We start from the raw sequence: 26510 nt of genomic DNA, 5'->3' as shown, positions 1-26510 counted from the left end.
TACTTGTATCCTTCCTAGAATAGCTGACTAGGGAAAAATAAGATGACTAATAAGTTAGTGGATTTGTACGATATTTCTAAAATTGATATTCCCTCACACATCGCAAAATAGCAAAAATCTACTGAAAGTATTACTGCTCAAATGGGAGAATCAAAAATCTAATAATCGTCTTCTTTGCATGCGCTGTAGCTTCAATAAGAACCTGGAGCCGCCTCTCTAGTCAGCTTATTTTTCCCTAGTCAGGCATTCTAGGAAGGATACAGGTACCTATTCATTTTTTTGTTTATATCCCTCGGGGAAGTTTTTCTGTCCTTCAATATTTTATTTTTAGTTAAATACAAGTTAAGTTTTGTATACTATTAAAACCACATTAGTTCTGGGATTTAATTCCCCCATTCAGGTCCTGGCAGTATTTTGTTCTTATAAACCAATGAATAAAAAATGTCATATTTAATAATTAAATCAAGTTTCCTGATGTATGTTGCTCAATGCATAGGTCTAATATACACCTAGCACCCGGGCTCTATTTAGACTTCAAATAAAATAATAACATCAATTGACTTTTTTGTGTCCAATGCCAGTGGGCCTCTCTTTTGATACCCATGCTGTAAATAAGCTGAACAACAGAACACTTGCGACGAATGTGCTATAGGGCATGGTTTAACTTTTTAGCGCAATACTGTCAACTGAATTGTTGCACATTTTTACATATCCATGGCAGCAGTCAACTCACTATTCTTAGACCAAATAAAAACTAACACTTTCCTATCATAACAACTATCATAGCTACTTTCTTTACATTGGCTGAATCCCAATATCCCAGGCTTGGATCAATTTGTTGTTATAACACATACCTGTACTCTCACTGAACACAAGGGCAGTATCCCGAGACAAGCAGTCAACATCTACCTGACCACCCTGTATTCTGTACCAGTTGGCTTGCAGATCTACAGAATCGTCAAACTTGTCCTGAAATCCAGAACGTGAACTGTCATTCATCCCAATCAGGACATCATCAAGGGCCCATTGTGCCGACAGTTCTCCTAGAAAAAAGAAAGGCAACAAAGAGTAGTATCACGATATGTCAAATCATTGATGCAAATTACAAATAAATGAACATCAGTTTTGTAAGGTAAGCGGGTCCAGGCATATTATTGTTCAAATAAATTCTGTGCTCCGCATAAAACAATACATTCAGGACATGGCAATTTACAGTTGCCAAGAGGCACATCTCCTATAGGGCAATATGTTCATGAATATTTCAGTACTTTTATTCTTCAGGCTTTCTGAGATAGATCTATTGCCAAGTTCATATACGCAACAACAATACCTAGAATTCTAAAAAGGAAACACACGCATAGTGTTACGATGATCTCCTTTTTATTTATGGGTTCATCTTACCTCTCTGTGGCTGCCACCATCGGAATGCAGTAGCAGGGGTTTTGGCATCTTGGGGTAAGTCTATAGAAATTATTTGTGGCTCTAAATACGACATGAAATCCAGTTCCCGCAGTAGATTCCAACTGATCCCATTGTCATTTGTATATTGGACAACAATGCCTGAGTTTCAGAAAAACATTATTAGACACACACACACACATACAATCTGCATGTGTCACATTAAAGCTAGCCTATCGCTAGCCTATCGCAGAATGTCCAGCAGTGCTGTAGCAGAATATTTAGAAATCCATTAAATATGGCCAGGTATATTGTATATTATTTGCCTTTTTTAACATCTGTAGTACTTAGAATGGACCCAGACAGCGGTAAATTTGCACCTTATATTATAAAAGATATTATTAAAGTTTGCAAAGAAGAAATGTGTTCTACATTTGTAACCTTTTTAGAAAACATTCTACATTGATGTGTTTATTCAGTTTCAAGTAAATCATGGGCGGCCAGAAAGTTAACCACCTGATTTTACACAATAAATAATACAGAAAAGTTAACCTGAAAGTTAACAGTAAACAAAATCATACAAAGCTAATGCATTTATTCTTAGATTAACTAGAAAAATGTAAATGCATGTTCATTTCAGAAGTGTGTCCTGTAGATAGTTTTGGGATGAGTGACGTGCCTTGCTAGAGTGGGATTGTTTTTGCTTGAGTTCCTTGATGTTAAGATTGATTTTGGGATATATTACTTGGCATTATATATACCATGACAAGCACAATATTTATCCAGAACTGTTTGGAGGGACGAATAAACATCCAAACCTCAATGTCATTGCTACTGCCTAATTGTAAAGTGCAAAACACAAATTCGAATGGTGGTTTTGCCCTAATATCCACTAGTTATACAGCATCTTGGGCACCCACATCTTCCTTGGGACATTTCCTCGACCAATTAACCTAAACCTTAATCCTGACATCCATAACAGAGCTTTGTGGAATGTTCCCCACAAGAGGATTTAATCAAAATTATAAAATTTATATCATAAATATATATTCAACCTTGAAATGGTGTCAATTTTAAAATGATAACAATCTTCAGTATGCATTAGCAGTGTCCTATTTCAAGCACAAATACTATTCTGGAATTCTGAATTTTTTGTGTACTAACTGAGATCTTTAGTTTTACTCCTACAAAGTAAAAGTAATTAGTTACTGAATAGAATGCATTGACATGCAATACATTATCCACAGTTAGGGGTGAAAGTCACTTGTTTTGAAGTTGTTAATAATACATTATTATCCTTGGCTAATGAACAATATAAATCAAAAATATATTGCACTCATTTGTCAATATACATGTAGGTTTGGTGACCCTTGGGCTTTACTAAATTATGTAGGCACCGTACATCTAATTAGCAAGCCGGATACACAGAAATAGAAACACCTCTATTTACTTTTTCACTGAAAAAATCTCATGGTCACATACGGGACAAGATGTATTATGATATAAAAAGGTGTAGTCATGGTTTAAACCAAAGGATGTGTTTCTGGGAAAAACAAGGGATGTGGCATTGCCCAAGAAAGCAAAGAGGAACAAGATGAGAGAAAGGTCGACAATTTGTGTGGTCTTAACTGAAACCAACATGGAACAAGTGATATAGAGGAAATTAAGACAAAGGGGGTCTAAGACAAGGACAACACATCCAGGAAACTAGAATTATTAACCAACTTATGGACAGTTTTTGGAGAAAGCTCTTGATGGAAGAAAGAAGAGGGAACCATAACAAGAGCAATTAAAAAAGTACAAAAAAACAACAAATGAAACCGTATTCAGTACCTTATGAAATCAGGAAATAAATTTTTATTCATTATATTTTTTTGTATTTCTCTGAGATTTTATGAAGTATTTTCAAAGTCTTATGTATAATTCCAATGATGTATATTTAAATACACACATTAAATGCAATTACATTGAAAAAAATAAATTAAATAAGCACTGTTAGCACTGCTAAATAAGGTGTGTAAAAATAAGTATAATTAGAATGTATTTAGTATTTATACTTAACAACTAGATCATAAAAACAGCCATAGCAAATGGCATGCGCTATACCTTCATTTCTTTCACTTGGCTTGAGACAAGAAGAGCCACCATTTTTACTTCCAATTTGTATGTAAAACTGGACCAGTCTGTTAAGAAAAACAGCCATATTCAAATGAATAACTATATAAAATACAACATATAAAAAAAATGAACACAACAAGAAAGAAATCCTTTAAGACTTTAAGTGCTATTTTAAACGCAAATGCCTATAGTAGTTTCTATTGTAAAGCCACTGGGCAATTAGTTAGGCTAGACCGTTCAGGCAGATGGCACTTATAGATATAAGTTCTACCAAAGTCTCACACCTTAGATGAAACACTTGATTTAAATATCATGGTTTAGTAGTCTCCCTTTAAAGGCTATTTGTCAGCTTAACACTTTACATATACATGCACACATAGAGTTAATTAAATATATTTCCATTTCAATTACATAGTAATATAAAAGAAGGACTGTTAATAGGTTTTAGAAATTAACAATTTTCTTTTTTTTTCTTTTCATGTGCTAGCAGCTGGTTTACTGTATCTTGAAGTATCCCTCCCCAATTGTAAACTGTGTTTACCTATAATAACATACCTAAGGCAAGAGATTATGTTTAAGGCTTACATTAATTGTTTACATTTTTTTTCTAGCTAGGCACATGAAAATTTCAAAAATAACCAAAAGACACTATAATGTTGTCTGATTCATTTCCAGAGACAGAGGGATGGACTTTCATGTGCTAATAAAACTTTTATTGACCTTGTGAATGGAAACTAAATTCTGGGCAAACAGGAAAAATCCACAACTCTACTGACAGCTTTTGTTCTGTAAATGTTTTCGAAGTTTTTCTGAACTTGTTTCCATAAAGAGCATCTTTTATTCTAAACATGCAATGGCATAGAAATTGGCTACTAGCACAGACAGTAACAATAACTTTCTTTTGTTCCAAACATTTGTTTTAACGTGCCACACTGCATTCACCTGGTATTAGTTGTGTCCAAAGCGGCCGTCCTTGCCTCTCTTTTTCCAGGCCCATTAAAATAAAGATATTTGCCATCGCTCAACACTCCGCAGCCAGCCCCCACCTGACCTCCAGAGATTTTATACCACAGGTGGTTAAGTTTGCCTTCAAATCTGTCAAACATTTCACTTGGGTTAGGCCTGTTTGAGATGCATGTTCCATGTTCAGCTAAAACAGAAATATAAAGAAATCTCTGAATGTGCTACAGGAACATCATGACAGGATGACAAGCCAAGTGTAGAACATTCTTTGAACACTAACCTAGATGGTTATCTTCACATTTAGATTACAACATAGATGAAATTTGGCTGACATTCAATGACATATGACAAATGACTTATTGAGTATATGTTGTCATTTTATACACTATGATACAAACAGAATACTGGGAGATCCCCCTAGTTAAGGAGCTATGGTTATGTTCCGAAACAATATATTCTGTACTGTAGTGTTAAAGTGTTGCATTTTTTTATTGTGTATGGTGCATTATAAAGCAAATCTTATGACATTCACCTCTCTGCTAAGATACGTATATGTATGATCACGTGGTCTTCTTTGAGCTTCACAACTCGTGTATCTACCTATTAAGCATGTCTGTATAACAGTCCAAAACATAATGTTGTCAAGTTGGGGATAAACATCAGAAATAAATTCCCTCCATTGTACCAAAGTATAACTGCTTGTATTCATCATAATACATGTTATAAAACATATATTTACAGGTGACATTAATGTTCTAAATATTCATATTTATTATTATTTCTATCATATTCCTTAGTGCTGTGCAATGCATACTTTTCCTCATTCCTTCTAATGAACCTTCTAAACTTTTGTTTCTCCATATTCAAATTGTTATGTGATATACTACGTATTATGCCATGCTTGCCCACTGTACAGTGCTTCAAATACGATGGAGCTATATAAATCAATAAATTATAACAATAGCAACGTGTTAATTGATTAAATGATTGGTAGGTAAATGTCTATAAGCATCATAAACATATGTGTTATGTGATATATCAATTTGCATTAACATATCAATGAGTTAATATGTGTCCCGGGATATACAACCAAGAAATCTGCGTGTGTATGAATGTGAATTTTCAATTTTATATCTTGGAGCAATCAAAACCATTCAGAACAAATGCAAAATAAATAAATTCCCTTTAAGATGTTTTAATGTAATAATTATTTTTTTTCTAGCACACACGCAAAGTCTTTGTCCCAAATAGCAGGCGCGTTAATACTGACATCAGGGACACAGATTAACTTGTTATATTTACTGATTATAATGAAGCATTGATTAACTTCTGCTCCTAATCTAAATCACTAAGGAAATGTATAGCGCATTGTTGTTTTTACACAGATAAAAAAAACCCACAAATTTATACACTGCTTATTATTCAGCTATAGATGATTTCAAAGTAAAGCATAAATAATGAATTATACATGGATGTTGGTTTAAGGAAAAACAATATAAAAAAACTGTAATGTTGTAACATATGTTCAGCTCTGGTCACGTGACTTCCCAAGAGTCCATCCCTATGTAGGTCTCTAAATCCTTTTGAAGAAGCATCAACATTTCTAAGTATATACATTGCTCACCTTGATGAATTCTTTTTAATTACATTTCTAATTATCTAACCCAACATCATGAAAATTGCAACAAAAAGGTAGTGGAATTGTAAAGTATTAAGGTATTAGTTGTTTAAATAGCCCTGACTTTGATGTGGGAAAATGTTTGCCAATCACAAGCTTATAGACCGGCATATCTATAAGTAACATACATAAATCCAGATTATATTATTTAGTATAAACTACATCAATAATTATTTACAACAGGCATACATTTTAGTTATCCCAAACTATCAATAAAAATATTGTAATGGATACCATGCCCATTGCCATTTTAAACCCTACCCTCATCCTCTACAGCCTACTCTGTTTTCAAAATCTAGCTGGTTCTTGCAATCCGTACCGCTCCAATAGTGGTCAGCAGTGCCAATCTTAGTGCCAAGTGAGATAGGCAGCTGCCAACCAGGAAGACACCCACAGTCACCCAAAAAAGCCCCCAATGCATAGTAGTTGGTCTGGTATCTGACAGAGGTGCAGAAGAAGCCTCCACAATGCGTGACATAGATGTGAATGAGAGCTCTTTGTCTATATCGACAATTTAAATATATACAAAAGATATGGCATGTGCCTGTCTAGGCCGACGAAGGAAAATCTTGCCTGGGGCACCACATGGGTGGGGACAATCCGTTTTTTCCAGAGTTCCTTATCCAACATCCCCCAAACAGTGAATGAGTGAGCCTTAAGGAGACATATGACGAAAGAACGATTTGTGTCCATGAGAAGAGATCTCGAAAACCTGAGAGCAGGGATCTACTGGTCTAAATTTTACATATATTGGGGTTCATTAGATGGAAACATTTCATCTCATTACAAAGAGCCAACTCTGCTTATCATGCAATTCGTTTTGAGGTGGCCTTTTTATTGCATTGTTAACTCTCAAATTTATTTTAACAATCACCAAAATCCCCTAGACACTATAGAGTTATACTTTTTCAGTAAAGGAAGTGGAAAAGCAGTGCTACCATAATGGAACATACAATTATTGATCTAGGTTCTATTGATGTAGGACTCATCTAAAGGGAAACCTGTATTTACCTGTATATCCCCGATCACAAAAGCAAACTCCAGAAACACAATCACCATGGCCGTTACAGTAGCTGGGACACGGTTCTGATATATAGACTCCATCAAGGCCAAAAGCAGGAACATTTTTATGAGCGTTAGTCTCCTGTATCCAGCGGAATCTTGTCTTACTGCAATAAAATGTTATTTTGTTTTTTTTTTAGAATAAACCATGGATCATACATGTAACTAACGCATTACAAAACCTAATGCACAAATAACTTTCTTTGTTATATGTAACTGACTAGTTTAAGGGCATACCCTGTCCAACACACACTATCATACTAAAAGTTTTAGGATTTAGTTTCATTATATCCTCTAGAGGTTTCCTATAATGGTTGCTGATGAGCGTATTCCTACATAACTGTTTCTTCATGGTTTCTTCATGGTTACTGTCTCCAAAATCAGGCTTTTCTTTTAATGTAAACACTACTCACTTGTCCTGCCCATGCTTGCCTTTGTTCAACTCATATATGAACGGCATTCTATGTTTTAAACATTTTTTAAAGACCTGTTTAGAAAACCTTTACATTTTTCGGGATACAGGGCTCCAATAATTTTAGATGCCTCGGAGTGCCTAAAATGTAGATCAAACCCCAACTTAACATAAAATATTATACAGTTAAAGCCTTTGACAGAGTACTTGACATACAAAACCCATCAGGGGTTTGCATTGCTTCAGAATGTTCTGGCGCTCACTATGAAACTGGTGTTTCTATGCCAGGTGACTTATAATAATAGTTTATACATTGAGTTTGTTAAATTGAACCAGTTTTCATTTGGGTTTCCACGTGGAGACTGGTGTTGGAGTTTGATTATTTATACAGCCACAGCTTGAACTTGTTCTTGGTAGTTACTGTCACTTGTGTTTTTCCGTTAGTAATACAATATATTTTATGGCATTTTTAGCAGTCTCGGTTTATGTATACAGTCTTCTGCCACATTTAGTTGTTAACTGCCGCTGTGACTTTCACAGAACCGCTCCAGAAACAAGCTGCTGACGCTCTAGAGACGTGATAGTATTCTGTTACAAAAGGTACAAACAAGTCAATCATTTGCTTTCCTTTCCCTGGAAAGAGGGAAAACTGTTAGACAGATGTCCTTGCTGTGCTGGAGCTTCTCACCGTCTGGTCCATTGTCGTGCCAAAAAAGTGGATATTTCAGTCTCAACAAACCCTGTCTATCATAACCGATAAAAATATGTTAACCAAAGATTTTGGTCATACATGATTACGCTGCCTTCTTTTATCAGTCTGACTTTTAAGAGTGGACATTCTATGCTGTAAATATATTTTGTCAAGCTGCAGACATTTTAATATATATATATATATATATATATATATATATATATATATATATATCTGTGGCTCTCACAAAGGCTTTTTCAAACAGTTGGTTTACCAGTTAAATATTGTCTTTATTCTATGTCCCCAAAATTTTATTTTTATTTATTTTTTAACGTTAGAGTCCATTTCCATGGATTCCAATGCATTTTACTGCATGCAAAATGGATCTAATTGTTTGGTTGGCATCACTGGTTACATTGGTAGCAAGCAGCCATATTAGATTCCTGTTCATTTCACTTCAATTTACTCAAAGAAAAGCTGTGAGGCATCATTCTTTACTGGAGACACTCCCCATTGTTAAGTAAATTTATATTCACGTGTATGAAAGTAGCCATGTAGGCAATGTTCAATTTTGAGTCTATAGTACCCTACACCTAAATATCGTACTTTGCAGTTTTACACTAACTTTATTAGCATTGTGCTTCCTCACATAGTTACCTCCACTGGTTGAAATAATTTTCATTCTAATTACTGTCATTTACAGTTTGAACTACTCAATCTGTTAAAAGATATACAGCAATATCTCATTAGAGAATTAATAATAATAACGCCCTACCTAGAAGCCAATGATCTTGGAATGACAATGGTTATTCTTGTCCAGTCTTCATAGTCTCCGATGTAGTAAGTGGTGGGCTCACATAGCTCCCCAGCACCTCCTTCATAGTCTTTGATGGCCTGTGATGCAGGAGAGCAACCACCGCTCACCAAGGACCAAGACAAGCCGGCATCATGCGAGTACTGCAGGAGGACTGGGGTTGTATTGCTGAACACATTGGTGCAACCTACAATCAGCTGAATCAAACAAACACAGGACCAGTCAACTTTGTGATGTCTACATGCTATATAAAAATTGTATGATATACAGCATACATACATACATACACACATACATACATACACGCACAAATAGAGAAGCAACCAGATCCTTGAACCCCAGAATATACCAATCTAACAACTTGGTAGTTCTATTAGATGACGTTTATCATGTTTTTAACTGTTAGTAAATTGTAAACACTATATACATTAACGTGTTTAGTGAGGAATGTGATTATGAAACACTTTTATATATTGCCTTGGCAATGTATGTGTATGATATATTCATATAGATGAGACTTGATTGAAAACAAAATATTAACTGTTAACATACATACTGTGCAAACAGAAGGCAAAAAACAAAACTTCAAAATTGTTCATAAAGCTTGAAGTAGAACATATAAACACAAATATATATTTTGATATAATTTTTACACATGTATGACTGAATCGATTACATTTTAAGATCAAAGCAAAGCAATGTTTCCATGTGAATGTGCTAATTCTGTATTTAAAAATTATACTGTAAAAATGTTCCAAAATAATTTTCCCTTAAACACTGCCAAAATATGAGATACAAAACAACTAAAACGTGGTTAGTCTCATTCTTCGGGTTAATAGAAGATTCCTAATAACAGGAAATATCAGTACTGAATCATTGAACTACTGTCAGTCAGCATTATTCCCATTAGTCACACGATTCAGAATGCTGCCAACAGCAGTTATGAAATATACATATTTTGCATAGTCACAGAAAAAAAACTTATTTTAAGGAAGACACCTAGTGTTCAGCTCCAAAGCACCCACTGTCCTGCCTCTGATCATGTTTGACCCATTTTCTAACGATGGATCTGCTTCCGTTAAGGATTAAAATGTTGATCCATGATGATAAAGCACTTTGGTACTTATACACATCCCTGCGATGTCACAAGTTACGCACAGAAATGCGTCAATGCGAAAGGTGTTGATGACGGTGACAAATATTTTTTGTAACACTTTGGGATCGTGAGCACCGATTAGCATGTTAACCCTTTGTATAGTTCTGATTAGGGGCTTTATTACAGGTAAAATGGGTTCCTCAATGCTCTTGGCCGCTTTAGCTTGCCCATCATCTGTTTTACCGGTTTATGGAGACTTTGTTATATCTCAGTGTTCTCACAGGTAATTTTTATAATTTACCCTTCAACTTAACTTCAAATAATATCAGATTCCTGCAAACCAAGGCACAGGTTTGCATTCAATTCCTAGGTATTTTCTCATCTAATCCCCGGTCATTTGCAGGGTTATAATTCGCATAGTTATAGCACTTAGTTAACTGAACTTTACATGGAAAATGTTAGCTTGCAAGTTCTCTATGAACGCTGCTGTCAAAATTGATGTTTTCAGAGCTTTCTAGCACAATAGCGGGCTAATGTGGCAGTTGAAGAACTATAATTCCCGTGTGTTGGCAGTTAGGAGTCCTCCATACCCGTTATTATAGCTCGATATAGCAAAAGATTTGTACACTGTGTGGATACTAAACATTACTGATTATTTCCAGGTAATGTCCTATATTTAGAACTGTGGAAATCATCTTTGAAGACTTCTCTGTAAACATCTGATCTCTTTAATAATTCCACATGTAAATTATTCATCATTTGTATTCACCAATTATGTAAGGGCCATGTAGTGGTGACTATCTCATTAAATTTACATTGCCGTCTACCCTCGGAAATTCACAAATGGGAATTCATTATAAACTAAATGAAAATTTGATCAGGGTTGAGAAACAACAGCTTGTCAAACCAAATAAGGCAACATTTTAGAGTCACATTGAAGTGTGGTTCTAGCAAAGAGATCAAAGACAAAATAAATAAGTACATACTTACTGAAACAATTATAAACCATTGTTACATATTACTAGCACTGATTTCTATAAACAATATCCTGTTCACCTGATTTTGGTCTATCACTCGATGTTTGTAAGCTTAGGTCCCCCTTTTCCATTATGGCCCATGTGCATCACATGCATACCACCACAGAAAGTGTACCTTGAACTGCAAAACATATCCAGGCTTTAAGATGAGGTCCCGGGTCACTGCAAAGCGATCCCCATCTGATTTTCCAAATATCATGGCAGATGGAGTAAGAGTGCAGAAACTTTCATTTTTAATCATCCCTTCGTTAGCCAGCATTAGCCACACACTCAACTGGTTCATTGGATAGTCAAAAGCAGGTTTCTCATAGAAGTTCTGTAAGGAAGTAAACATCTTTGTGAAACTCAATCCTTCATAAAAAGTTATATCACCAGATGACTTGGTAAACAGCAGTTAAGACAAAAATCATTGCACCCAGAAGACAAGTGAAGACACATTACTTTCTTATTTATATGAAGGATAAATGCATGTCAGTAACTATACTAAAACATGTTATCTGTAGATACAATACCAACAGATTTCTCTTAAGCGTTACCTGTGGCAGTGTTGGGTAGGTAACAGGTATAACCTGCTTTTGGTTTTCTGATAAAATGATGACATCATCAACAGCCCACTGATCATAACCTTCCCCTGAGAACACTGGCTGCCACCAGCGGAACCTTGTGCACGGTGTCCTTGCAGCATTGGGTAGTTCAAGATACACAAACCTGAAGGCACAAAGATCATATTTTTATGTTTAATGCATTGGAACCAAGATTCAAGGACTAAGCTAAAAATCACACTGCTACACACAATGCTTCTCCATTATTTTGCACTTAAATCAAGAAGAAATGTCTAGTAGCAACTCAATTACAGGGTTAAAAGTAACATGTGGACAGGTTACACCTTGTTTCCCAAAATATAGATCAGCCTATACAAACCATTGTCCCATTTATATGTTACTAACTGAGGCCTCCTCCCTAGATAAATACCGGTATTAGAAAAGATCTGCTTGATCAATCCTCACAAGGTAGACATTGAACTTACTTAGGTGTACTGAAGTCAGAAAAGTACATTTCCGCCATCAAATGCCAGTTGATCCCTCCATTGTTACTGTACTGAAGTAATACACCTTCTTCGCGGCTGTCTGGCTTATTACAGGAAGAACTGTCTCCACCAATTTGGATATAAAATTGAATGAAATCTACCCACGTAGTGTCCATGTCCCAACTAACAAGTTGTCTTCTTCCATCCTTTAAAAACATGTCAAAAGAAAAAGAAATCAGTGAAATGCATTGGTGACGCTCTGTATTAAAGAATGGAATTTGCCATTGACAGCAAGTGGCAGGAAATCAAGGTACAATTACACGGGTGGAATCATAAGGACAACATATTATAAACATTGTGCCTAGGTATTACAGATATCTGATATGTTTCCATGTATGTTAGGGATGCTAAAATAGATATAAAGCAATGTAAACCAGTATTATACCACTGCCAGAAATATGATGGTTTGATGTTTGAAATAGTCATATTTATGGTTTTGGACATCCAATTTTCTTCACAGTGAAATGGCATAAAATGAACTTGTCTTCCTGGAAGCAAACGGTTGCATTTATGAATGCCTGTGCCAAAGGCAATATAAACTAGTTACATCTTATCTTAATCTATCCCCTAATGCAACCTGATATAAATATATATAAATATGCTAAGGTTCATGATGTCAATGATTTTGGAAAATTTTGGAAAACAGTTAAATATATGTTTCAAGACGTGATATACTGTTCAAAAGTTTGGGGTCCTTGTTTTTTTTTTTTTAAAGAAACACAAATGTTGTCCATTAAAATAAAATAAAATGCATAAGAAATACAGTTGTTAATGTTGTAATTGACTACTGCACCTGGAAACCTGTTTTTAATGGCTAACTGATGATTAGAAAAACCCTTTTGCAATTATGTTAGCACAGCTACAAATTCCATGACCCCAAAGTGGTGAAAAACATGAAGTAGTAAAGGTACTTGGTTAGTTGCTAAACACTGAAGTACCGCTACTACAGAAACAGAAGGCCGAAATCAATATTGTTTTGTTATATTGTATTTTAATGTATTAATCATTTTGTACTTTATAGGAGGGAGATACCTTACTATAATTATGAATTTCTACATTCACTTGACAAGTAATGCAAATGTAATGTATTGGAATTTGTCACTTGGGGCTGTTTAGCTCATTGTCACCAATGGTCAGAGCTGTAGCACACGCTGTGGTTATTTTCATACCTTGGAGAAATACAGAGATGACCCTGATGAAATGACCCCACATCCTTGTTCGGGTTTAACAATCTCTCCTCCAACCACTTCCTGCCAGTCGGTTTCCCAGCCATTCAAGCCTTCAAAGTCTGATATTACAGTCGATGGAAGGGATGTTTCAGGGAGACACTGCGAGCCTTGGTATCCGGTATCACACCTGAACAAACCAAAGTACATACGGAAGATCAAAGCTACATATCTTTGTAAATATTACAAATCCAAAACGTGTATTTTAAACGAAATAATGTGAGGGATGCTTTACCTGCAGCTACAGTACTTCATTGGTACACAAACATGTATCAAACGTTACTACCATGTTGGTGGCCATCATTTATATGGTTTCTTAATGGGTAGATTTATTCTTCACATGCATAATTAGCAAAATGCTACAGGAATACTAAAAACAATTAGTTTAAGCTTTAGGCTTTATGCCAAGGGTAAAATTGGATTACAATTCCCATTATTCCTAGTGATGAGACGTAGTGAGAGTTGAAACAGGAGAATCTGGTCACCATCGCTGATGGAATTCATAACAGACTAATGCAGTAAATGAAGAAACTAAAAACAGAACACAATAACATGAATGTATTCTGCTTACCGGCAAGTGCCATGATCACACCAGCCATGACCGCTGCACATGTTTGGACATTGTTGTCCAATGTAAATATTGTCTAAAGCCCACTCATCTTCTGATGTGTAATATCGCTGGCTCCAGCGGAAACGCGTCGCACTAGACCTTTAAACAATAATCAGAGTAAGGAACAATAATAAGCATTAACAACTTAAAAGGAAATATGCCAACATTAATTATAATTACTTTTCCTTTCCACATAAAATCCAATTTACCATAAATAAACTACAGTGATATGCTTAAAACAGCAGATGTTCTCTATTAAATGGTTAAAACTGTATTACATGACTATAGGACCTACTTGGGCTCCTAGCGCATATAGAGTTATAGTTTTTTTTGCATGCAGTTATTTTACTAAATTGCCAATTTCATGTTTAATCTCGCAGCCATGGCCAATGTTCCATCTAATTTTTCTTAGTTGGCGTGCGCAGAAAATTTCTCTTGTGCAAAAAGTTTCATAGAGCAAAAATTTTGTGCGCACAATATCCGCGCCACATAAAGTTTCAATAAAATTATTATTTTTTTCTTTTTTTGGGAAAAACTGTTGTGCGCACAATTTTTGGACATGTGCGCTCTCTAAAAAAGCTATGTGCGCGCGCACAAGCGCACAGCTTAGAGGGAACACTGGTCATGGCCCAATTTCAATATCTGTCTATCTCAGCCTTTAAAACTTTGTTATATTACTTAACTTGCAGAAATGCAACATACATATTTTGCTTGACCAAAGTTTTGGACATATATCTTAAGATTTATGTATGTTGGACAAGTAATGTGTGCTGAATATGTAGCATTTGCTCATCATTGCTTTAATAATCATTTAAATGTGTTTCTGTCCTGGAAATTAAGTGGTAATTTTGAGAACAAAATATAGTTTTGCATAAATGCCTACAATTGGTTAATTAGATTTACTTAATTACATGGAATGGCTCATTCTAACATTAGGTGTTGATTTGCCTGTGAAGTCACAAGTTGACAACTGCATCGTTCCAAGCTTTCGTGTAAATTTCTCCTTATGTGAATTCATTAATTTACGAGGCAATCGTTAAAAAACAGATTATACTGTTCTTTCACACAACCTTCTCTTTCTTAGCTTAATGCTAGATATAACCTGACTCTCCCATATTTGCTATTTCTAATAAAACAAATTTCTGATGTGGTCAGGGAAAAAATAATCAAACAAGAAGATTCCTTCAATAACCCATCCCAACAAATAACTAGTACATTGGACAACAAGTACTGATATTCAGCAGACCTTTACCTAAATGAGTGGGTCAAAACATCTACTTTGTAAATATTAAAAGTAACTAATTGACTACAGGTAATCGCCTGGGTTGGGACTCACAAGAATGCCAGACAAACAAATGGAGTTAAGAAAAAATGAAAATATATGCATTCATTCGTTTTGAATTCAGCATCCTGCTGTGAGCAAGGAACTGCCTGAAGCGTTTCATCACATTGGCTATAGCGTTAGGTAGTTGTTGCAGCATCTTAGACACAATTTACCAATTTCCTTGCATCAAGTATTCTTTTTCACAAGTCTTCACTCCGTTAGTGAGAAGCGCCTTATAGAACACATGGTCATACTTATTTCCTTACAGCTGGGTGAGATAGGCAGTGCTGGAAAAAACCCTGTCTTATGGGGAAGACAGCAAGGGGTAGACAATGGTGGAAAAGTTGACTTGAAGAAATTGGGCCTCCAGAATTGGGTTTTTATATACAATGCCGCATATGGTGATGTATATTGGCTCAGCCAGAAGGCACAAGCTCCAGAAGGTGCCAGCCCTGTGCTGGCCTAAAGTCAGCCCTGATTGGAGACTATCTGTGCTTACATTGATTTTTTTGTTTACAAGGTGTGACTGCCAAATGTGTTCTTGGACTCATTCAACATTAACCCCCTACTTCACTGATGCAGCATATATAAGCCAGACAGCCAAACAGCACATTTTCGTAGGATTAAATATTAATAACATCTAGAATGAAAAACTATTTTTTACCCGGTCTTATCATCATGTCAAGTGAATAAATGACTTGTGTTATAACTATCTTATTGCATTCCTTGTGTTTTGAGTTCTTACCAGGTTTTTTGTGGCAAAGGCAAAGTTATCCTTCTCCAGTGAGTGAATTCACTTGAATGGTAAATACTAGATGATGTGAACTCCTGGCAGCTTGGCATGCTTGGAAGACATTCCTAATGAGAATGGGATTTCAAAATTACATCACAACCACAAATACAGCCTGATATGATGCAGAAGGCTCAAGGCCAACAAATCACTTCCTAGACATACAGATTACAGATAAATGAAGGAAATTAGTAGAAATCTCTGTATTAAACCACAACAAGCAAAATCGAAATTTTCTATATGAGCACAATTAATGTGTGTTAAAATATAGAAATGGTGTGAATAGAAAGTTTCCAGGCTCAATTTATACAGGTGAAACATTTTAAAATTAACCCTTAGCATTGTTGGTGGACAATGTATGCAGTGAGGTCTGCAACGGACAAAGCGTATGAGCTGCGGTCTGGTTTGTGTTTAATAGGGCACTGATATGCACCTTGTTCTTTACCATAAATGTGTAGCTTTAACAAGTCCACATTTCTCATGCTATATTGAGGTTTTAAAAGTAAACGAACAAGAAAGTAAAAACAGACAAGTTTCAAAATAAACATTTTCACAGCAAGGAAGTATGCATATGGCTATTAGTTTAAAGTGTTTAGCCGTCAGTAAATAAGAGGTATGCTATTCAGCAACTTATAAAATAATAACAATATTTTACATTCTGAGTAGTCTGTCAACCACTTCTCCCATTTATTTTGACAGATTTTGCAAAGGAGAGCTCTCAGCACTTGTTAAACCTATTATTTAAGCGTCTGTGTATACGAAAATATTTTGAACAATGTCAGCGTGCTCTCCTTGTGATCTTGCCAAATCACATGCTCCATCACTTACCACTCTGATTCACTAGGGACCTTATTTCAAGGGCAGAGCTTGCCACAAAGAGAATAAACACAGCTCTTAATGATGCAGTCCAAATATTTTCAATAATCATCTCTCCCAGAATGAATGTGAACCATTAGAAAGATGTTAAGCGGCATCAAAAACCTCTCCAACTGAAATTTTTGTTTGCTTTCAAATTGTTCCCCAAAAAGTCATTTGCGTTCATTATTATCCTTTTATCGAGAAAACACCTGGTGGTGTGGCAAAAAGTAATTAAGCGGCAGGCTTTCTGCTCAGCACTCATCAGGACCAATTTGAGATAACACAAAGCACAATGGGGACAGAACACACCATATTCCTCAGCACTGTCAAAAAAAAACTATGTCTAGAAAGCTTCATTGCAACTTTGTTTTTTTAAGATAATCAGACGTCTGCTCTTAGGTTCATTCAGTAAATCATGGAATAATATAATAAATGCATTAACATATCTTGATTTATCTGGAAGGATTACATTTTTGGATGTACATATCCAAACTAAAATATAATTGTTAGATGCAGTGGTGGTATGTCCTGCTTCATTCATGTCGTTTATCAAGTTTTTTTGTGTGTTATAGAATGTATATATATATATATATATATATATATATATATATATATATATATATTATATTTAGCCATGGAAATGTGTTTTTCTAAATAAGTAGCATAACACATTTCTTAAGGTACAAATACCTCTCAAATTCTAAATCTCACTGAGTAATATGAATAACATATAACTGATTCATTGATTCTGATTTAGAGAGAATGGGTCAGTCTGGATATTTTCTATAAATAGGATAGAATATTAATTTTGTGATATATTTATCTGAACTGCTCCTGTTGGTACTGGATAAACATAAGGAAGCTTGATTTGAAACAATACAGAATTAAAAATAAAACCCTTTCCTGCAAAAGGGATGTTTGTTAGCTATACAGTGCGAACACATAAGCCAGTATTTTTGTTCTGGTTGAATCAGCAACCTAATACACTTTAGTGGAAATTCTAGTCAGGATGATAATAAACAGATAGCCGTGCCATGGGCTGTATATCCTCTAAATTGAGAAAGAACCCTTTCCTTGATTACTTGTCCTCCAACCTTTCATTAGCTTACCATTAGCTAGCATACACTCCACTAAATCCAGAACACGTTACACTTTACACCAAGCCACTCTAGAACTCAACAGCCCTCATCTGAGACACTTAGGGAGATTCAAAATGGTTGCTACACGGTATTGCTTTATAAGCTGGCTGCAAGGCCATACTCACAGACATTAGATAAAAAGGTTGCACAAAACACAATGTTTCTCATGGAACCTGACATACTACTCATTTTAATAAGTTATGAAATATAATAGGATAAAAATAATGGCATAATATGCCCACATACAATTAGGATATTAATGTTGATCTTTTTCAGGTAGTATGGCCCCAAAACAGCAAAGCTTCATTTCTTTGGATTACTTATACTTGCATGACTTATTATTATTTAACCTTACCTCTTGGACTAAGTGCCACGTGAGACCATGGTTTGTAGAGTACTCTAATTTGACTTGATTGTCCATATGCTGTGTAAAGCGCTCTCCACATCCCATCACTAAGTTGAACTGTATCATGTATGAAGCTCCAATCTGCATGGACTGTGTCTCCACATAACGTGTGCTTGAGGCTTGCTTAGAGTCTCCAGTAAAACTGAAAAATACAGCACAGAATGAACATAGTACAAAGAAAGCATTCTGGTGTTGTGTTATAAACATGTTAATATGGCTCATGGAAGGACTGGACTTCATGGAATTTAGGAGACAGACAAGAACACATTTCTATAAACCTTCTAGATGTCACCCAGAGGGTCCCTAAACCAGAACTGATTACAGAGTCTTCAAGTCATCATGTTTTATCTCAGGGTGGGAAGCATCACTTGGCCCTGGTCACTCTAGCTTATTGCCCACACAGGTCTGCCCACTCCCCCCAGTTCTACCCAATACCACCTACTTTCACCCCATTTCAAATATATTGATAGCTCATTGACTCTTAAAACTTTATTTACAAAATAAAAAAATACTATTTGTTCTAGGAAAAAAAACTCAAAATCAATGACCCCTACAAACCAACTGTAGTAAAACACCTAATAGCTTTATAACACAACAAAATAAATATATCATAACAAATATAACATGAGTTTTAAACATCTATCCATGCTCTCTCTCAGAACCTTCTTGGGTCACCATACTTTATGTTGTACAAAATATGTCAGGTTGTGTTGATTTTTATTTCCATATTAAATACAATTTTTTTTCAGTTCGGAGATAAGAACTTATACTGTGTACATTTACTTTGTCAACATTTAACAGCCATTTCTCCTATGCAGACAGAGATGTAGTTAAGCATGTCACAAAGCCCAGTGATTTATAGAATACTGATGTTAGTTATTCTAATTAAACAGCAATTGACAGGCTTTCCTAGTGAGGATAATTTTCACCATCATAAATCTAAAATTATGTGAGCCCGCGCTAGCTAGAGAAATGAGGACCAAAGTAGCCCACAGCTGGAAACAGCCCATCAGAATTAAACCACCAGCAATTTACTAGAGACCTGGTGTGACCTTGGCATGTTCTCTTGAGAATAGCAAGGTCAGTGATTGATGTAGTTTAAGAGATCCAACAACTGAGAAGCATAAGCAATACACAGAGGAACAGGAAGAGATTTTATTTAGGGTGGCCACATCAGATATTTCAATTCAGGACACAAATACATTTCTACCGTGCAATGTATGAATGAGATATACTGTATAAACTCATTATTATTAAATTATTAATACTCAGTAATGCATACTGCATACAGCACGGAAGACCTTTATATGTGCTGATCAGTAACTGAAATGTATTTATATCCCAGAAAAAACCTACCGTTTTCTTGGTAGAAACATAAAAGAATGCCTTGTGGTAGATGTGTCATTGTCACCACTGACAAACAAGCCAACACACTTACATTTCTCCGGAACAGTGAAGGAAAAACAACAACATCATAAACAGAATTGTATATTTGTAAACACATCTCCACCTCCAGGTTAAATCTAGTGTGGACAACTCCAGTCCCCCATTTTTGGAAATCTCAGTTTGCGAACAGGCACCCCAATTAAAGAAATCATTAAACTAGTTGTTTTGAGGGGTAAACAGAATCCCTGACCTGATTGTGGCTATCAAGGGAACTGAATTAAAGAATAAAACACACAAAATAAGTTAGCTTTTATATAAGAAAAAGCAAAACTGATGTGTTGAAAATACAATAACCTAATCATCATAAGATAGATGATTAAATTCAAAACATAAACTTGAACACATAATAAAACACAAGTACAATGCCATGCACACGGTTTCTTATTTGTATTCCTTGATTAGAGGAATGAAAGCCATATGAGACAAGCAGTGTTGCCTCACTATAATGAGTGATGAGAACTTTGCATGTCCTTTTTAAAGTGGATAATGGTGCCTATACAACCTCATTATCACTGCAAGAGCATACGCTCAGGGCTTGGCATACGCAAGCCCCTTCAGGCAGGAAGATGATCAAAAAGTGGAATCATATTATTGTGAAGCTCCTGATAATAAAACCTCTCTGTTGTAGATGCCTATGGGGATATGACAATTATTTCTGCTTCCTAAGGTTTTTTTTTTTATACACAATTGCTCTGATTGTACACCTTTTATGTAAAGGGTATAACAATTAAATGTTAAAATAATTATGTATTAGATATGCATAAAAAGGGAAACTTCACAGTTTCCCTTTTATTTTTATTATTGTAAGTCAAATACAGCCAATGGATCTGTATGAGGTCAGTTTCGAGCTGCTTACATAAGAATAATAGATATTGTAGTATTAGCCTAGAGAAAATTAAGACTGCATTTTATTGGGCCAGTTACAGAAACCTTTCGGGACCCAAGAAGATGAAGTACTTTTAGGAATTTCTTGGGGACATCAAAGGTGTAATCTGTAGAGACCACTAAGGCTGTGAAAGCTTAAGTAACATTACATGCTTTTTTTCTATGTTGGTCAATAACAAGGGCTTTGACTACAGACCAAAGCTGATAAACTAACACCAAATAATATCAGCAGGTGATACGGTAAAGAAAAGTAGTGGATCTCCTGTAGCAGATGAATTAGCCCTCACAGACTATTTTCTATTAATGTCTCATGAGTAAGTGTGAGAAAACGCATGTTCATTTCATAACAGAGTTTAGAAATGTAATTACTTTACCAGTCACACATACAACATAGCCCTATAATGTATTCACAAATTATTAGTTTTCAAATTATTAGTACCATTAATAATTGGATTGGAGAAGAAACACACTCACCATAGAGTCCAGTCATGTCCACAATATGGCTGTACATTTCCAAGGTAGAACCCAAGTGACTGAGTGACATCTACTAGGTTGGTGAAGTCCAAGCTAATGCTGTTGAAGAGGACTGAAGTCATGATGATCTCATCAATGGCCCATACATCTTCACCTTGGCCGGAATGATATGGCTGCCACCATCTAAATTGAATGCCAAACTGCTTTGCTTCCTCTGGAAGTTGGACTGATATAATTCTAGGACAGGAAACAAGTTTTTCAGTCGACGATATTAACTAGTGTATGTTATCATTACATAAATGTCACATGAATTCAGACCATTACATAGGTATCCACATAAAATCTGAAAAACATCTTGCATTAGGTAAATTTAAGCAAGTGCCCATATATAATCATAAAAAATACTAAACATAAATCTGAGTACTCAAATTATTATTATGCAAATGTCTCTAGATTTAATTTGGCAGCCTTGTATCCATTTTCATTATTCTACAATTGTCATTTTGTCAGAGATTAGAAAGTTTTCCAAATGCTTTTACTGTGCTACAGAAATCTGATTTAATCCCGTTCCCAGGGGTGAAGCAGGCTGTGTAAGGTCATTTGATTTGTTGTGGCAGCTATGACAACAGAGGTGTAGCTGACAAACGGCAGAGAAAATTAAGAGTAATATCTAATCTCCAGGAGCAATTACTGAATATAAGCACAAAGTAAACACATTCATTGCCAGGCCAATGACATCTCCTTGAATATTCAGTAAATCACTCACTGGCATGATCTTTCCCACTCGGGTGACGAGTGTAACATTTGTCTTCCCGAACATACTATGATGTCTACTAAGGGTTCTCCTGGTAATGGAGAATTAGTAGTAAAACAGCATTTTTACCTTTCCACTACATGGATTACTAATGGTAACAATTTATAGTATTAATGCACTGTGCTTGTTTTCAACTTAAACTCTCCTAAATGATATATCAAAGATATATAGAATTCTGATTAAAGTATTATTGCAAATGGGAGCTGGAGAAGGCAATTACAGATCTGTATCAGATGCATATGGTAAATATGGGTGTAAGAAAGGAACCCTGTCCCCATAACATTGCAGAGGGAGGTAAGTGAGAGGATACATCTATAAAGTTGTTCAGTCTCCGCTAAAATAAAGGAAAGCAAACCCAAACTATGTATTTCACCATCAGTGCTCCTTCAATTTTTCTTTAATCAGCGACAGAAAATAATTCAGCGAGAGAATAATGAAAAAATGTCCCGGACTTCATTTCTGGAGTGCTAAAAAATTTACATTTGCGTTTTTTTAAGTAATAAAAATGAATCCTTTCCAGTTACTACATAAGAAATTTCTAAAACATAAATTATATAGGTGAAACTTATTAAGACAAGCCACTAATATTCAGATGTATGTCATGTATTATTCAATGCCAGAGAAACACCTTAGTAAAAATGTTATTCTTTAATTAGCTGTGTGGTCTTCACAAATGCCACTGTCTGTGAGCTTAAAGTATTAAATGTCAGGACGCTAGCCTAGGAATTCCATCATACTGACGGCAGATTTATGAATGAGTCTAGAGTGCTTTGTAATACCAAACACAGCCTACATGCAGACGTGTGTGATCTGGATGATGCATAATGCATGTCTCGCTCCTTTTCATTATGTGAAATATATGGATCCTCAGTTGAAGGGAGTGTATAATGAATCCCCTTAGTGCCCTGGGATCTGGGAAATAAATCCAAAGGCAGCTCATCAGTACCATGGAATGCACTGCAAGCCTTAATACTTTGAGGTTTAGGTGTTGGAATTGGAGTACCCCAAGCTTGAATAATAAACTCAAGTAAAGAGAGTTAAAAAATACAAGTTACTTTTAAACTACCAGTTAAGTGGTAATTGAGTTATAATGGTAAAATAAATTAATTTCAATTTACAAGCTTAGCACTTTTCCCTATAACCACAACATATCTCTGATACACACATCATTCATTCACACAAATCCATTCATACACAAACGGATACATACATATTGAAATGCACACATATATACACAAAAAGCTGCCTGGAAATTGGTGAACTCTCTGGACTTCTGTCAAAAGCATACACTGTTATTTCTCTCTGTAAACAGTGCAAACCATCATACCTGATTAGAGACAGAAACATAGAATTTGCATGTTTAAATTCCCATACTGCTCCATGGCAAAGAATGTGGAAAACTGACTTATAATTAATACATGTACTACTCTGCATTATTTGAATACAAATAAATGTATAATTCTATTTTTTTAAGAATAATTTTTCAACCAGAGTATATTTTTTAAAGCTGATTTAGTGATTTGAGAAAATATTATTTTCAGCCTAGATTTCAATTCTCTACTGCATCACAAACGATGTATCACTCTGGTAATCCAAGCTGCATTATATACATCTGGGGATGAAGATGAAAACTGATTGCTTCCAATTCTTCTCCACTATCAAGTGTATCTTTGTTAAAACATAAAAAAAAACCTGGGCCTCGAGAGAGCTATATACATCACTTTTGACATGCAAACTCTTCACATACCTTGGCTCATGATAGTTGAGATAAGAATAATGATCCAGCAGTTTCCAAGTAATGCCATTGTCATGTGAATAGTGAAGCAGGATGCCTTCTCCAGGCTTGTCAGGTGCTTTGCAGGTGCTAAGGACAGACTTGCTTCCAATTCGCAGAGTAAATTGCAAAAACCTACAGGGAACAGGGAACTAAATTATGTGCAATCACTGGCCAATAGTACCTTTTCTGGATGTTTTTTTTTAAATGATTTATAACACATTGGTGACAGTGGCCTCAAAATTTTTCAACAAGACATCCGAAAAAAGGCACCCGAATCGCGTTTCATAGAGGAAAGAGTTGGCTTTATCAGAGCCTGATTGCTCAGTAAAATATGCATTGTACACTTTTCTCCTTTAATGTCTTGAATGTTGATCACCATTAGGATTTTGAGTGTTAGTATATAACTCTGCTTTGTTTTTCTTGATTCAGATTCATTATTCAGATGTTGGACATTAGTTCTTTCTGTTTCTAGTGGTAAGAATTGCTTTTCTTTGATACTTTTGTTCTGACTACTGTTTAACAAATGAAACATGCTGTAGACTAGAACACAAGAATGCCTTATTCTTTACGGAGGGCAGTAAAACATTTCATATATATTTTTTTCCAAAACATGTATTTCTGTTTATTGATAAGAGCAGTAAGCCTTCTTAATACGCATTATTCATTCTACTATGTTGTGTTATTTTAGTAACACCACCATACCTCATAATCATCTATGTATACATGGTGGACATCTACGGAGATGGGCTTATGACCCATATTGTGTGTCTAGTCACACACATAGACACACAGTTCTCTGGATATTCTGGCACCTAATTATTTAAATTCAAGTAACTCTATAACTAAATGCTTAGTAGTCTGATTCCCTTCTGATGCTTGGTGGTCCTGGTTATTGGTCCATGGCTTGTTCCTGGTACTCCCACTCATATCCTACCCTAGGCCCTTGCTTTACTTGTTCCTCAAATATTATGGTATTCTTAAAACAACTTTAGTGTGTACTTGTTCAGCCCCAGCGTGCGGGCAGATGCATCTATGATCACGGAATCAGGATCCTTGTCTTGGCTCACTCCTGACTGCTATTCTTTTTTAGTATTACAAACCTGCAATTTACCATAACGTTTTATTAACTTATTCATCCCAAGATACATTGTATTTTTATGACAAAGAAACATTTTAACATTTGTTCACTAATCTATAATTGTGGCACAATTTAAATACATTTACTGTTTTATCTTTATTTCAAGAAAAGTCTAACAAGCATTTTTCTTTTTATATGTAATGGTTTCATTTATTTTCCTTTCACGTACTGCACTACTCAGATTATTACAAAAGAAAATTATAGCAATAAAACCAAGTATCCTCATATCCTATTCCAGGGCACATAATAAAAAACACACGTCACTCACTTTGACTGGGAGCTGTCAAGAAAAGCGGTAATGAGCTGTCGCCTCCCATCCTTATTAAAAATTAAAGCTTTGCCACTTGCAAGCACACCACAACCAAAACTGACTTCAGCACCACGGATAGAGTAGAAATTATGGTATGAAGAAAGCCTGGAGCTAGTGAAACTTTCTGATATAAAGATGGGGTAGCTCTGAGAAGCCATTTCACACGCCGGACCAGAAAAACCAGGTTCACATCTGTAATGTAGAAATTTAAAATGACACATTAGAGTGAGAAAGAAAGCTGAAAATATATGGCCAACTAGATGTGGGGTCAATCTCAATTCTGAGATTCTATAGCAAATCTGCAATATTAGGCAGACACCTACTCTCACGTGTTAGTTAGGTACTTTGGTCTCATGCCAAAGCCAGCTGATAAATACCTTTATAGATCATGTTTGAAAGTAGAACTTTTTTGATACTTCTGCTAATTTTTTTTCAGAAGACATCTGCCATTTTGTTTCATCTGAAGATATGTACATTGCCAACACTGTTAGAAATATATGTGCAAAATCTCTTCTTGTTAATTTCTGAAGATATCACCTGTGCATTATCCCAAACTTTCTATTTTTAAGTGCAAAATGTGGTCTTTTGATGTGTCTACAAAGAAAGTAAAGCTGATGGATGTCAAGAATGATTCAGCAATGGAAAGCAGTAAAAATCAATATATGTAAATCTTGTTTCTTCCCCAGTTGAAGTGTCACGTGGGAAATCTGACAGACTTCATGGTAAAAAAATAATAATGCAGCAAGCAGCACACGTGGCATTTACAAGACGTGAGACCTACTTGCAGCCAGTCCTTGTGCACTGTCCGCGGCCAGAGCAGAATTTCAGGCACGATGGTCCAATGTAAACTGTAAAATAATTTTTGTATCATGTTATTATGGTTGGGGATAAGTGACTTTCCATCGTTGCCCTTATCAAGACACAAAAAGTATGATAAGGCTAATGATGGAAAGACAA

At 35.5% G+C, this 26510-nt stretch overlaps 1 protein-coding gene across 1 annotated transcript in view; it reads right to left on the bottom strand.

Moving 5' to 3' along the window:
- RELN (reelin) overlaps positions 1 to 26510 on the bottom strand; it is a 147038-nt gene that overhangs the window by 34540 nt on the left and 85988 nt on the right. Inside the window, exons 17-33 of the mRNA XM_053464229.1 lie at positions 26335 to 26401; positions 25512 to 25745; positions 24076 to 24237; positions 21515 to 21751; positions 18659 to 18851; positions 16262 to 16374; positions 14154 to 14291; positions 13526 to 13712; positions 12297 to 12502; positions 11806 to 11977; positions 11385 to 11585; positions 9098 to 9333; positions 7169 to 7326; positions 4459 to 4666; positions 3505 to 3581; positions 1402 to 1560; positions 855 to 1043 (exon numbers count right to left, since the gene is read on the bottom strand). Of these exons, the coding sequence (XP_053320204.1) occupies positions 855 to 1043; positions 1402 to 1560; positions 3505 to 3581; positions 4459 to 4666; positions 7169 to 7326; positions 9098 to 9333; positions 11385 to 11585; positions 11806 to 11977; positions 12297 to 12502; positions 13526 to 13712; positions 14154 to 14291; positions 16262 to 16374; positions 18659 to 18851; positions 21515 to 21751; positions 24076 to 24237; positions 25512 to 25745; positions 26335 to 26401 (2937 nt within the window). The remainder of the gene's footprint in view (positions 1 to 854; positions 1044 to 1401; positions 1561 to 3504; positions 3582 to 4458; positions 4667 to 7168; positions 7327 to 9097; positions 9334 to 11384; positions 11586 to 11805; positions 11978 to 12296; positions 12503 to 13525; positions 13713 to 14153; positions 14292 to 16261; positions 16375 to 18658; positions 18852 to 21514; positions 21752 to 24075; positions 24238 to 25511; positions 25746 to 26334; positions 26402 to 26510) is intronic.

Source organism: Spea bombifrons, chromosome 4, assembly GCF_027358695.1.
Source record: "Spea bombifrons isolate aSpeBom1 chromosome 4, aSpeBom1.2.pri, whole genome shotgun sequence".
In the NCBI taxonomy this organism is placed as follows: domain Eukaryota; kingdom Metazoa; phylum Chordata; class Amphibia; order Anura; family Pelobatidae; genus Spea; species Spea bombifrons.
Note: the sequence above shows the minus strand (reverse complement) of the source record. Positions and strands in the feature narration are given on the sequence as shown.